Source organism: Sceloporus undulatus, chromosome 5, assembly GCF_019175285.1.
Source record: "Sceloporus undulatus isolate JIND9_A2432 ecotype Alabama chromosome 5, SceUnd_v1.1, whole genome shotgun sequence".
Taxonomy (NCBI): Eukaryota; Metazoa; Chordata; class Lepidosauria; order Squamata; family Phrynosomatidae; genus Sceloporus; species Sceloporus undulatus.
Window position 1 is genome coordinate 83,244,384 of NC_056526.1, and position 12,675 is coordinate 83,257,058.

A 12,675-nucleotide genomic window follows, 5' to 3' on the forward strand; every position below is an offset into this window, starting at 1 on the left:
GATGATGATGATGATGATGATGATGATGATGATGATGATGATGATGATGATAGGTTGCAGTAACAACAGCAATGCTGAACATAAGAATAAGACATTTCTTGTAAGTATGGAAAGGAAAAGGAGCCTACTATGGTGGGTGGTGGGGGACTAGAGAAAATTGTGAGGGCAACCGAAGTGATCAGGGGAACAGCAAATGGGGAGTGAGAATCAAGAGTAAAAGTAGGTAGACCTAGAATATTATAGTAGTATAAATATGAGATAAAATCAGAGTAGAGTCTATATAGAGTCTAGAAAGAATAATGATAAATGAAGCATTATGAAACAGCCAAGAATAGAAGGAAGTTCTGAACTTTGCTCACACATTGGTTTGTTTGTGGGAGGGTACATTATCTGAATAGAGAATTAATTGCTTCTCATAATGGGAGAAAAACTGCACACCAGCAATTGTAGTGGGATTGATTTCCAAATACTAGATTATGCCTGACAGACTTTATTGCTGTCTCTCTTTGTATGATTGGAGAGCTAGAAATATGGGTACTGTATATTCGCATTATTGAATGCAAACTTCTTTACACACTTATATGTTCCTCTCAGTTAGTGTAATATTTTCATTCGATGACAGTGCAGATATATTGCTTTGAGACTACAGTATTTGTTGCATTGGTTTAAGACTATTCGTGGCATTTTTCAGCATTGTGTTTCTACCATGAAATAAGTAGAAGTCTTTTTTCAGAGTTTATAATCTCCATAACTGGACTTTACTGGAGGAATGCTCTCTGTTAAGGCTCTGGCTTTTGGTTTTTTGTGGCTTCGGGCCACATAGCCTGAAAAACCCACAAAAAACTATGGATGCCGGCCATTAAAGCCTTCGGCTCTGGCTTTCCTTTGTGTTTGGCTTCTAAGGCCCGAAACACACTGACCAAAGAAAGTGGCTTATGGCCGCTCTGGGAGTTTGGCATTCAAACGAAGCACATCTCCAAAGTGGCTACAAACCACTCGGAGGCTGCCTAAGGTAGCCCAGAGCCGCTGCAAAAAGGAGCCAAGATAATTTGGCTCCTAGCAGCAGCTGGCTTGGGCCCACTTCGAGAGCGATCCGTGCGGTCACCATGGTTCTGGCCTGATTGCAGCCAGAGTGGCCTCCGGCCACTCCTTTTGGCCCATCTACTTTACCCCTTGGTCTTGGGAAAGTCCATGCAGAACGATGCCAGGTCCTTGCCTGAGGCATCAATTGTAGGAGCTCCAGTTGATGGCTGGATGATGTACCCTGATGTCATACAAGGCACAGATTGGTTCTGAAGAGGGAGGTTTTGGTTCTCCATCCCAAAGAAAGACTTCCACAGACTCAGGGAGGTTGCCTAAGAATACTGTCCCTACACTCTTGCTTACTCTTTACAATGACCCCTGCCCATGGGTTGTATGGTCAAGAAGTAAAATACATTGATTTTTACATGGGACAAGGGAGAAAAAGTAGCATCCTGCACTGAGAAAAGAGTTGTGTCATGTATGGAGTAAATGAATTGTAACCTCTTTTTAAGCATTGGCTTAATTGGAGTATGGTGTTCCACGCTAGATACTTTGCTGTCATAATTGGAGTATGGTGTTCCACGCTAGGTGCAACACTGCCAGAACGTTGGCAACAAAAAGGAAAGGATTCAGAGGATTCTGTGATGAAGGTGACAGAAGTTCCAGGAGACAAGACTTGTAAGGGAAAGCTGAAGGAGCTTGGTATGTGTAACCTAGAAAAGATTAAGGGAAGACCAATATGTTAAAGGATGAGGGAAAGAAAATGGGAATAGGTGTGCACCAAAGGGAGTAAGGCAGCATATTTAAATGAGCTGATTTACATGTAATGCCAAACCATGTTACAGAATTGTATGAGCAAGCAGTGGGCTTGCACATTCTCTCCATCTCTCATGCACTCCAGTTCCATCTCTGATTTCTGTTTTGGGTTGTTTGCAGTTGCATCTAAAGTGACAAACTACTGTATGATTTACACTTGTTCCCTTAAGAAAGAAAGCAAAACAGCCAGCATAGAAGCAGCAATTCTGCTGAGAAACAGAAGGAAATCAATCAAAGGGCAAACTATTTATAATTAATGCATAACTATGCCCTACACAGGAGTGTTTGCTGTCATTCACAAGATCTGATTCTACATTTTTCTTATGCAACCTGTCCAAAATTGCTAAACAGAATTTGATAGAAAATGGCACTCAAAGGTCCATCCTGACTGTTGATCTATCAATTTCTTGGCTGTACTGCATGGCAGTAGACAAATAAAACATGTTACTGCTTGGTCAGACTTCTGATATCATTAATTTTGCTATTCATGGGTTTTATAAGAGACCCAGTATTTTTTAATATTTACACAGTAAGAAGGTATCCTTTTTAAAATGGTATATCTGGATAGGAGCATGCTTAAATTCTGAACTGTATTTTGCTTATATTTTTGTGTGACAGAACTAAATCACTGTTTTGTATTGATGATACACTTTTTCATGTGTGGTGAAGTATTTGCGTGTATATAGGTTTGTGTCTAATCCATAGATTATTGGGGGGCATCATGTGACCCTCCAGATGCTACTGGATTTCAGGTCCTATTAGATCTAGCCAATAATCAATGGTGAGGCCTGCTGGGAACTGCAGTCCAACAACATCTGGTGGATGTGTGATTTTCATTCTTCTGCACATCCTGTAAAAGTTTTCCCTGGATGGAATATGTAGATATCACCACATCTGGTGACAAATTCACAGTGAACCAAATTGTGACCTATAGGCCTCACACAGTCTGCCTCCCCCCCACCCGACCATAGCTGACAAAATGCAAATGTAAGTAAAACACAACGTTTGGTTGTTGCTTTAATTACAGGAATGTTAGTTGCCTGTAACTTCTCTCATAGAGCATCTTAGACAGAAGGTTTGTTCTGCTCCTTCACCTCCCCAAGGCATAGGAGATGAAGGAGAGAAAAATAGAATATGCTCCTGCTTTTTGTTAGAAAAATTGATACTAAACCACCAGAATTCACAGTTCGATTGGTTTTCGATACATGACTTCTGTAGATAGATCTCCTTCCAAAAATGTTCCATTAGAAGTTCAGCTTAATAAAGTCTGCAGATAAAGCCATCCATTACAAAGGAAAGGTATTACTTACCTAATTTGTGGCCATTCCTTTTTGGAGTGGATTTTGTCATCTTCTAGTATAATTTCTCAATGTAGTTGTGCTAAAAATAGGGAGAAAATTAGAACATTTTAAGGAAAGTATAATTATTTTAGATACTTCTGATCTGCAATTCTAGCAGTGTGTTCAGTTTAATTCTTGCAATTTTTGGTCTTTTTGTTTTTGTTTTGTGTATTTTAAACAGAATTTTATATTTTATAATACAAAAACTATATATAATTTTATTATATATATATATATATATATATATATATATATATATATATATTATAAATTTTGTGTATTTTAAACAGAAAGAGAGTTTGACCCAAATAAACACTGTGGAGTGTTGGATCCTGAGACAAAGAAGCCCTGCACAAGATCACTTACCTGCAAGGTAGATTTGTAGTTCAAATATAATAATGCTTTGATATACTTGGACGCTGAACTAGTTCTACTAGTGAATGTTGAAGACCACAAATATTCTTCTGTCAGATATTTTTGAAATAACCAAGAGTTAGTCCCAAATGAAGTCAAAAGGAGAAGCTGGGCATCTAAAAGCATAGAAATAACCAGATTAGTGTTACAGTAATTTTAACAAGTGTTCAGTACATCTCCACCTAGTCATTTAAACTAACTAGAAAGTGAGTAAAATTAGTAGTTTTCCTGCAGTAATATGAACCACACTTGAAGGCAGTGTAGGTGAAGATGAGAGATCTTGGTTTGCCTAAGGCCACCCAGTAGTTTTATGATAGCGCTGAGATTTGAATGGGGCCATTTCTGCTTATGTGTAAAGCTTAAGCAAAATATGATTTAAAGTGATAGTTATTGGCTACCTGAAATACTGCTGAAGCAAATCCTGATAAAAAGGCATTATTGTCTGATGTGCTGGACATGAAGTGTAGAAGAACAGCAAGAGATGCCAAACAAGCATTTCCTTTAATAGGAACAACATCCCACTGTCAGTGTTGTTCATATTATCCAAGCTCCTAAACTTGCTTTGCATCCAGACTGTACCAATTTTGACTGGCACTAAATGAAATTGTTAGTTTCCACTAACAAATACTAAGGGGTTCGACAGACTGGTGGCTAAACGCCGCCCCTGTTTGCCTGGATCATTGCCGCGGCAACCACACGCCGCGGCAACGATCCCCTCCCTTTCGAGAGCAAAAAAAGCTGCTCAAAACAGCTTCCTGCCCTATTGGCGCTCACATGCCATGATGATGCCCCATGCCCCTTCCGCGAAGTGCTGTTTGGGCGCTTCACCACCCGTGCGTCATAATGGCCTGTCACATGGGCATGCGTGCGCCATAATAATATATGATGCATGTGTGGCAGAACTAGGGCTGGGCACGTGTTGATGCCCAGCCCTAGTTCAGCCCTGCTCCGTAGTCAGGCTGGCACAAAGTGCCAGTCTGTACTGCCCCAAGTGAATCAATTACTTATAGATTAAGTAGGTTTCAAATTAGTTTAAAAACACCACTTCATTCATCCTTCCACATTTGCTGGGGTTAGGGATACAGGACCCCCGTAAATGTGGAAAAAATTGCAAATAAGAAAAACACCATGTTTTTACCTGAGAGAACATCTCTCTAGGAATCTCTAGGTCCTCCAATGCGCCTTTCGGTTAAAATTAACCATGGACTTGTGCTGGAGGACCTAGACATTCCTAGAGAAAACATAATGATCAATAAATCTGCAAATCACAAAGCCACAAATGTGGAGGGACAAGTGTAGTTGGAAAAAATGGGATTTAGCTCTACATCTGGAACAAGGCAGAAAATAAGCTGCTCGACTTCTCCTAGTTAGGTTCTCCCAGTCATGGGGTGCACTGTGAACAGGTAGCTGGAGAGACCTTCTGGGATCCTGCTACAGATGTGTCTCTCAATGTGTACAATGACCAGGAGATCACTGCAAGTCATCATTTTGAAGCATCCCGATTTGTAGTGCCTCAGAAACCCTTCAGCTGGAATGTTCCCTGGCTTAAGAGGCAAGCTTGAGGGGGTAATGTTCAGTCATTAATGTGAATCCCAAAAGTTAAGAAATTGTACGTTCGGCTTATGATCTCATAAATATTGAACAGGATGCCAGTCATGGAATTTTTAAAGATCTTATTATCTTCACTCAGCCCTTCACAACTAAATGCCCTCTGGTGATCATCCTGGCTGGGGATATGCCAACACATCTAATGAGCACCAGCTTGAGGAAAACTGCTTTAGTGGATTAGAAAAAAAGACAGGCAGGAAAATCATCTTAAAACCTTTAAAGAGACATGGGAAAATCAGGATTTCCAACAAAGGCATAAGATTTCAGTGGCTACAGCAGCCATAGATGCTACATTTTCTAAAAAAGAGAGTGCAAATAAAATAAGAGATAGTATTTCTAATTGACAGTTACCTCAGCCCCCCAAAAATCAGTCAGTCCTGCTTCAGTATTGACTCAGTTCTGAGTTCCCATTTTGTAGTCTTCTTTTACAGAAGAAATGTTCCCCCTGCTACTTACAGATGATAAACTATTAAACTTTTATGTTGAAAAATTTTGTTTCCAGTGCTGGCTTGCAATTAATGTACATAGCAATTTCATGGAATTTAGTCTCCTTTTAGCTAAATTGAAATGCTAATTTTCAATGACCTTTCTTCATCTGACATCAAGGATATCTGTTAACCAAAATTTGTCAACATGGGTATCAAATGTTTCAAATATATATTATCTATCCACTCATAATAATTTAAAAAGCTTAATGAACATTTTCTGGATATACTAGCAATAGAATATATGTACTGTATATACTTGACTATAAGTCAACCTCATGTATAAGTCGAGGGGAGGTTTGGAGGCTAAAATTATAGATTTTGATATGAACTGTGGATAAATAGAGAGCAAAATTTAGGGGCATGTAACAAAAGATCTAAAGAATGAATGAAGCAAAGGAAAATTATGCCAAAGAATTTATAAAATTTCAACATGCATAACTGTTTGTGCTCATATTAAATGCTGAATGGATTAGCAAATAGAGAGAGGTCAGTGATTCCTGGATGGATTATGTTCTTATCTTTCATAAGGAGAATGGTTCCTAAAAAAAAGAGAGAGTTAAAGTACAATACTTACATTGACCCATTGATAAATTGACTCAGATTTTTTGCATTATTTTTTTACTAAAATTTCTAGACTTATACATGAGTATATGCTGTAGACTATTTCCATGAAAACATAATGTTCGATTAATCTGCATTATTTGTAGGATGAGCAAACTTTTGTTATAACTAGAGATATTTTAGTGATTGTTCTGTTTATTTCTTAGATATTTATATTTTTCACAACTCAATTTATATAATTATAAAATGTCTTTAATCATCTGTTTTTAGACGCATTCGCTTAATCATCGGCGAGCAGTTCCTGGACGTAAAAAACAATTTGACATCCTTCTAGCTGAACACAAAGCTAGATCCCGGGAAAAAGAAGTAGCAAAAGACAAGGAGCATCCACAATCTGTAAGGGAAACACACCAGAGTCAACCTGTAACAGTACATGATGTTCTGTCAGGAGCATCAGTGAACTCTGGACAGGAACCTAAAGGGACATCACCTGCAAAATCTAGACTGCCCAGTTCTGTATTTTCTAGGTGAGTGGCCTACATGGCCATTGGATTTTAGCATATCAAGGGTATGATTAAACTTGTCTTGAGAGATAGCTGATACTGACCTTGTGCTAGGATTCAGTGGATATAATATAGAGAGGTTTAAAACTTTAATAAAACAGAAGCAGAAGAATACAATTCAGAAATGAGTGAACAGTGAAGTTAACAAAGTGGAATGCACTCCTACAAGAAAAAAGAAGAATGTGTGAAAATCTGTACCCTTAGCGATTTGTTTTTACATGTTTTTCCACATTTTATTGAACAATGTGTTTGAACAAGAAGCTTCTAAACTGTGTCGGCTTTTCCAGAAGATATTAGAAATCATGCCAAATTCTGTGAAATAAGTTATGAATATCACATTTGAAAATATGATTTGGGGTGTAGAAATGATTTTGTTCCATTTTTTAAAAAGCAAGTAAAAGCCTGTTGAAAAGTGTGAAAATAAGCTTATTTGCAAGCAACAAACTCTTTCACCACTAGAATTTCCACTCAGAAACCAAAATAGAAGGGATACATTTTCAAACTGCTTTCGATGATTAGGGCTTGAAAACTGTACCTTCTTAGTAAAGAATGATGCAGAAATTATACATTTCCTTTCTAAAGGCAAAGTTCTACATTTCAGTATCCAATTGAGGCTTTAGATTTTGGGCCTCCTGCAGATATTGCATAGTAAATCAATTGTATTTTAGAAATTTGAATTATGATGGAAGCAATGAATGTAATAGTATTTCATTATTAATTTTTCGAGCTTATGTAAGAAAGGCATATTTTCTGATCCTAAACCTGTCTTATCTCTGATATGTGTGTACTAGTGATGCATTTTTAATGCTTGCATACTAATGATATTTTGAACTATATATAAATGAATATTTTTGAAAAATTCTTTATTGGAAAGAACTATGCATCATAGACACACAACTCAATCTTTTCCACATTTATTCAGAGGTCACCCACTACTGTCAGAGAGACTTCTTGCTAGGTAAGGCCCCATACAGACAGGCCAAAATAAAGGTGCTTCGAGTCACTTTGGAGGTATGCTGTTTAAATGATGCATGAGTACTAAGTGTCCGGAAGTTGCTCCAAAGCTGCACTCCAGTCCTTAGGACTGGATCATGGTTTTGGCAAGCTTCCGGCTAATTGGGACACATGCATCATTTAAGCAGCATACCTCCAAAGTGACCCGAAGCAGCTTTATTTTGGTCTGTCTGTATGCGGCCTAAGTGTGCATAATATTTACAGCATAAAGCCTCCATTCTAAACATACTTATTAGGCTCTACAGGATAGGTTCCATTGTAATCCATAATCTTTTCTCATGAGTAAGAATACTGCAATGACTTTACTTATTTTTTCTGCTGGGAAGCTAACTGGGGTTTCATTGCTTTCTTTGTGGTTTTTTTTTCCCTTTTCCTTTTTTAAAAAAATCTTTTCAGACCGTCTGCTACAAACAGCATAAACAGTACCAGTTCTTCAAACCACAGTGGATATGCACAAGAACTGCCTCTGCCTTCAATTGGAGGAGATGTGCCTAGTAGATTATCCAGTGATGAGGGGGAAGTGGATGGAGCTGAAGAATCTGAGAAGTTAGACTGTCATTATTCTGGACGCCATCCCCGGCCTCTTGCGGTATGTCTATTTTTCTCCAGGAATCCTATTTATTACTGACACTTGTGATTGGTTTATGAAAAAACTACATTTTTTTGCTAAAAGTACAATTTATTTTATTTATTTTACTTTATTTATACGCAGCCTTTCTCCCAGGCCAGGACCCAAGGCGGCTTCCATAACAATAAATTAAAACATTTTAAAGAAGGATTTAAAACCAATTTTAAAACACCACATTAAAACTCTATAAAATAATAATAATAATAATAATAATAATAATAATATAAAAGTAGACATTTCATTGGCTATTGAGAAAAAGAAAAGAGAAAATATGAACATAATGAGATTTTGGGAATATACAACTTCAGGTTTGCATTCTTTACTGATCTTTAATGTGGAGTCTCTGTTTTCTAACATAATATATTTGTTGCATACAATTAGCAGATGTCAGAGGTGATATACTAGCCAATTCTATCTTATGCACTCCAGCATAACTTTCACAACACAAGCTAATTCTACACATTCTGCAGAGCAAAGTAATAGAGCAGACCTCCTACTTCTAAATCATCTACCACATATTAAAAATAGGAGTAAAGGCTCCAGTGAATCTTTCTGTTGTGCTGGTTTTCTCCTTTTAGGACTGCAACAGAATTCAGGAAGGATTTCTGTAGATTAGTGATGCGCAACACATGGCTTGTGGCCTTTGTGTACCCCCCACTGTTACAAAAGCACAATGAAAACAAGGCAGATGTGGAACCTCTAGAAAGCAAGACCTATATTCACCATATGCTTTATTTTAAACATGCATTGTTTATCTTCTGCATCTGCAGAAATTCAGCAGTATGATGTTGACAGGAAGGTTAACCGTGAAGGTTCCTTTTCTGCAGTTGTGGGGAGGAAATTCATCTGCCCTTTGTGGAGGAGATTAGTGGAACTGAGTCTCTGTTGACATGAGTTGGGTATATCCGAAGCTTGTTATCTCATCACTGGGGGTCCAGTGTCTGACTCTCCCACTTTGTGTGGTGGTTTGATTGCCAGTTTCTTAACCCCTGCCTCAAAGCTGTGAGGGAGGAGTGAGACCCAGCATAAGAGAAGCCTTCACAGTCCAATGTTCTGTTTAAACTAATGTAGTCTATCTTGAAGCATTTGAGGGTTTCATAAATGCTTTTGTGTCAGTGTATTCATGTGCTGAATTCATTCTTTCATTCATCCTAATAATGGAGTCAACTCAAGTGTTACATTAGCCATCTGCTGTAGAATCAGCCCCATTATATGTGCACACCAGCCTGGTGGTTCTTTTTTTTTCTCCTCACCCCAAACCTAACCCCATCAGTTACTATTTCATTGCTGTTGATAAGTGCAGCCATAGGGTGTTGCATCAGAAGTTACTTTTTACAGCTTATACCATACTGGGCATTCAAAGACCCTTGAAATGCTAGGTTAACAGATCTGACAGAAATTGAAACTAAACTAATTAGGTGTAGCTGGCAATTATTTTTAACATGTACATTGCTATAACCTGAGCACTTATGCATCTCCCCTTGTTACAAAAGGTTTGTCAGAAAAAGAAATCCACTGGGGAAAGAAAGTTTCACATACGGCCCATGTGCAATCCATACAACTGTTTATATGGCTCCCCAAATGCCTCCTAGGATGTATGGTGACAATTTTGCCACATTTTTGCTCATTCTGGGCTGTTTTAAGCCTAGGAAGCCTCTTTTCAAGCAGAAGTTACCTAGAAGTCAACTTCTAGGTCACTTTCTTTTGGAGCCTCTCCTGGGCCTAAAATGACCCCAAGAGAGGTGACCAGATGTCCTCCTTTTGCAGGACATGTCCTACATTTCAACCTTCTGTCTAGGAGGAATTCCAAAATGTCATCTATTCTGAGCATGTTTGACACCTGGTGTGGATCATTTTTAACCCCACCCCAACAAAAGAGACAGCCCATGTCTTTGAGGCTCCTCTAGCACATCATCTGGCCATAAAACCTGTCCTTGTGTCATCTGGTGCAGAGATAGCCAGGCAAGCAAGATTTATTATCATTGCTACCACCATTGCTGCAAAGAGCTTGTTTTTGCCAAGCAACCCCAAATCAAGGTTTATTATAAGCTATGGCTGCCACAGGAGCCCCCCCCTTTTTTTTTAATGCATACATGGAGCTCTTAGAAAAAGTGGCTTGTGCTGAGAATAGGTTGACTGGTTGACAGGAAACCTGACACAAATAATGCTCATGTTTCAAAAGTGAGATACACACATGGCACCATCATTTGTGAATGACATATGTGTGCTTCTATATTCAGACTTCCCTGTAATAAATGTACACTTGGCAGTTAAGAAAGCATTTAACTATGGATTCCATGTTGCAGGGAAATCCTGTCAAGTAAAATGTTGCACGTAATTGACAGGGTGTATATTTTGCCATTTAAACTGGACCATTCTTTGTACCTAAATGTATACAAATGAAAGGGGAAGAACTGACTCTGGATGATTTTCGTTGGGAAAGCACTCTTCACTCAATCTCACTTCATAAAGATTTTAGCCTAAAAAATGTTGTAAAGTGCTTTGCATCAGACAAGAACAGTTACTGTATTAGCAAAGCCAGGATTCCTTGAACACAATTGTAATTGCCTTTGCCACCAAATTGTATATACTTTTGTAATGTGTCAAAAATACTGAAGTACTGTACCAGCTATAGGTAGTTTTGTCTGACAGATGACATAAGAAAAAAAGTAACATAAAGCTGCTGCAAAAGTAATTGTGGCTTTTATACAATGGTAGCTTATGCAAAATACAAATGTCTTTTTATAATGTCATTTGTGAATTTTATTTTCTTTAAGTAGTTACTGATTCCATTCTACATTAAGGAGGTAAACATGTAAAGCAAATAAGAAACAAGAATAGCATTTACATATCACAAATTTGGGAAAGTAAGATAGAAAAACAAGAGTAAACTATAAATTAGATCACCTCAGAAATGAAACCCGATTCTTAGCAAAAAAATGAAGACCACATTTTATGACTATCACAGTTATGTCTGATTGTTTCATACAGATAGATCCATTGCCTCTGTTTCTTACACCTGCACAGATTGTCAATCCCCATTTTTGGACAGCATGGACATATTAACTTAATCTTTACAAGACCACATTTGCTTTTGCTTTTCTTCAGTTTTGTTCGTTTGGAAGCCATTTGATGGGAAGAGGATACTACGTCTTTGACAGAAGATGGGATCATTTTCGACTAGCACTAAATTCCATGGTAGAAAAACACTTAAATTCACAGATGTGGAAGTAAGTAACAATATATATTCTTTGGCTCAGTCTTGCATGTTTCTAACAATCCTTCTCATGGCAGAAAATCTTAATGTATAATTGCGTTCTGTGGGGCGGGGAACATGACTATAGTACATTATGTTAATAATGTGCAGAAATGATGCCAGAGAAACAGAAGAGACAACACTGGTGTATAATGGTTATAATGAAGTTAGGAAGCAAAATTTTGCTTAGCTGTCTTACTGAGTTCCTTTTGTTGCAAATGAGTGGTAAATGTGCAAGGATATTTATCCACCTTTGTACCTAGACAAAATGACTTATAAAAATATATACATAAGACAGTTTTTTAAATTGCAATAAAGTACAACTTAAAATTTAAAAGCAATAGTAATTTAGGACACAGTTAGGTAACTTCAACCGTAACTGACTAGTTATGAACAGCCAAAAATCCAAAACAGAACCAGAAGAGGACAAACGTCTACTGTTGGTTTTGGGAAATGGTTAATCTTTGTGTTAAGAAGTGCATAGGGGAGTGTTGAAACTTATTTAAAAGATGAATTGCTATTCCTGAGGGCATTCAGGAGAGGCAGTTCTCTCTTGAGGAAGCAGAAAAAGGGCAGTGTGGGGAGTGTGGAGGGGTTCAGAGCCACAAAAACAATCCTGATTTAGGATCACACCACCACCACCAAAGACCAAACATACCCTTATCTGCAAAAGCAAACACAAGTCAGGGAAAATGCCTGCAAACAGTAACACAAGCTGCCCTAAGGTTACTAAACAAGAGAGTAGGGCAAAGCAGATGGTATAACTTGCCATTAGTAGTAACAGAACTTTCTCCTCAGAACAATTCTGACTTTAGAATAACTTTGGATTACATTATACTGTATACATTACTTTCCTCAAGAAACATGGATCATCAAAAGCACAATAACTACATATCAATGAAATGTTGTTAGTGAAGGGACAATATATGGATGAATTAGAATGAGCCCCTGCACAGTGAAAAGA

General features: G+C 37.9%; 1 protein-coding gene across 4 annotated transcripts in view; it reads left to right on the forward strand.

The window, feature by feature from the left end:
• The window catches only part of ATXN7L1 (ataxin 7 like 1), a 102,649-nt gene that overhangs the window by 76,745 nt on the left and 13,229 nt on the right, over nucleotides 1–12,675 (forward strand). For all 4 annotated transcript variants that reach the window (XM_042467073.1, XM_042467075.1, XM_042467074.1 and 1 more), the window contains 4 exons: nucleotides 3,470–3,552; nucleotides 6,521–6,777; nucleotides 8,224–8,416; nucleotides 11,564–11,685. In XM_042467073.1, the coding sequence (XP_042323007.1) occupies nucleotides 3,470–3,552; nucleotides 6,521–6,777; nucleotides 8,224–8,416; nucleotides 11,564–11,685 (655 nt within the window). The remainder of the gene's footprint in view (nucleotides 1–3,469; nucleotides 3,553–6,520; nucleotides 6,778–8,223; nucleotides 8,417–11,563; nucleotides 11,686–12,675) is intronic.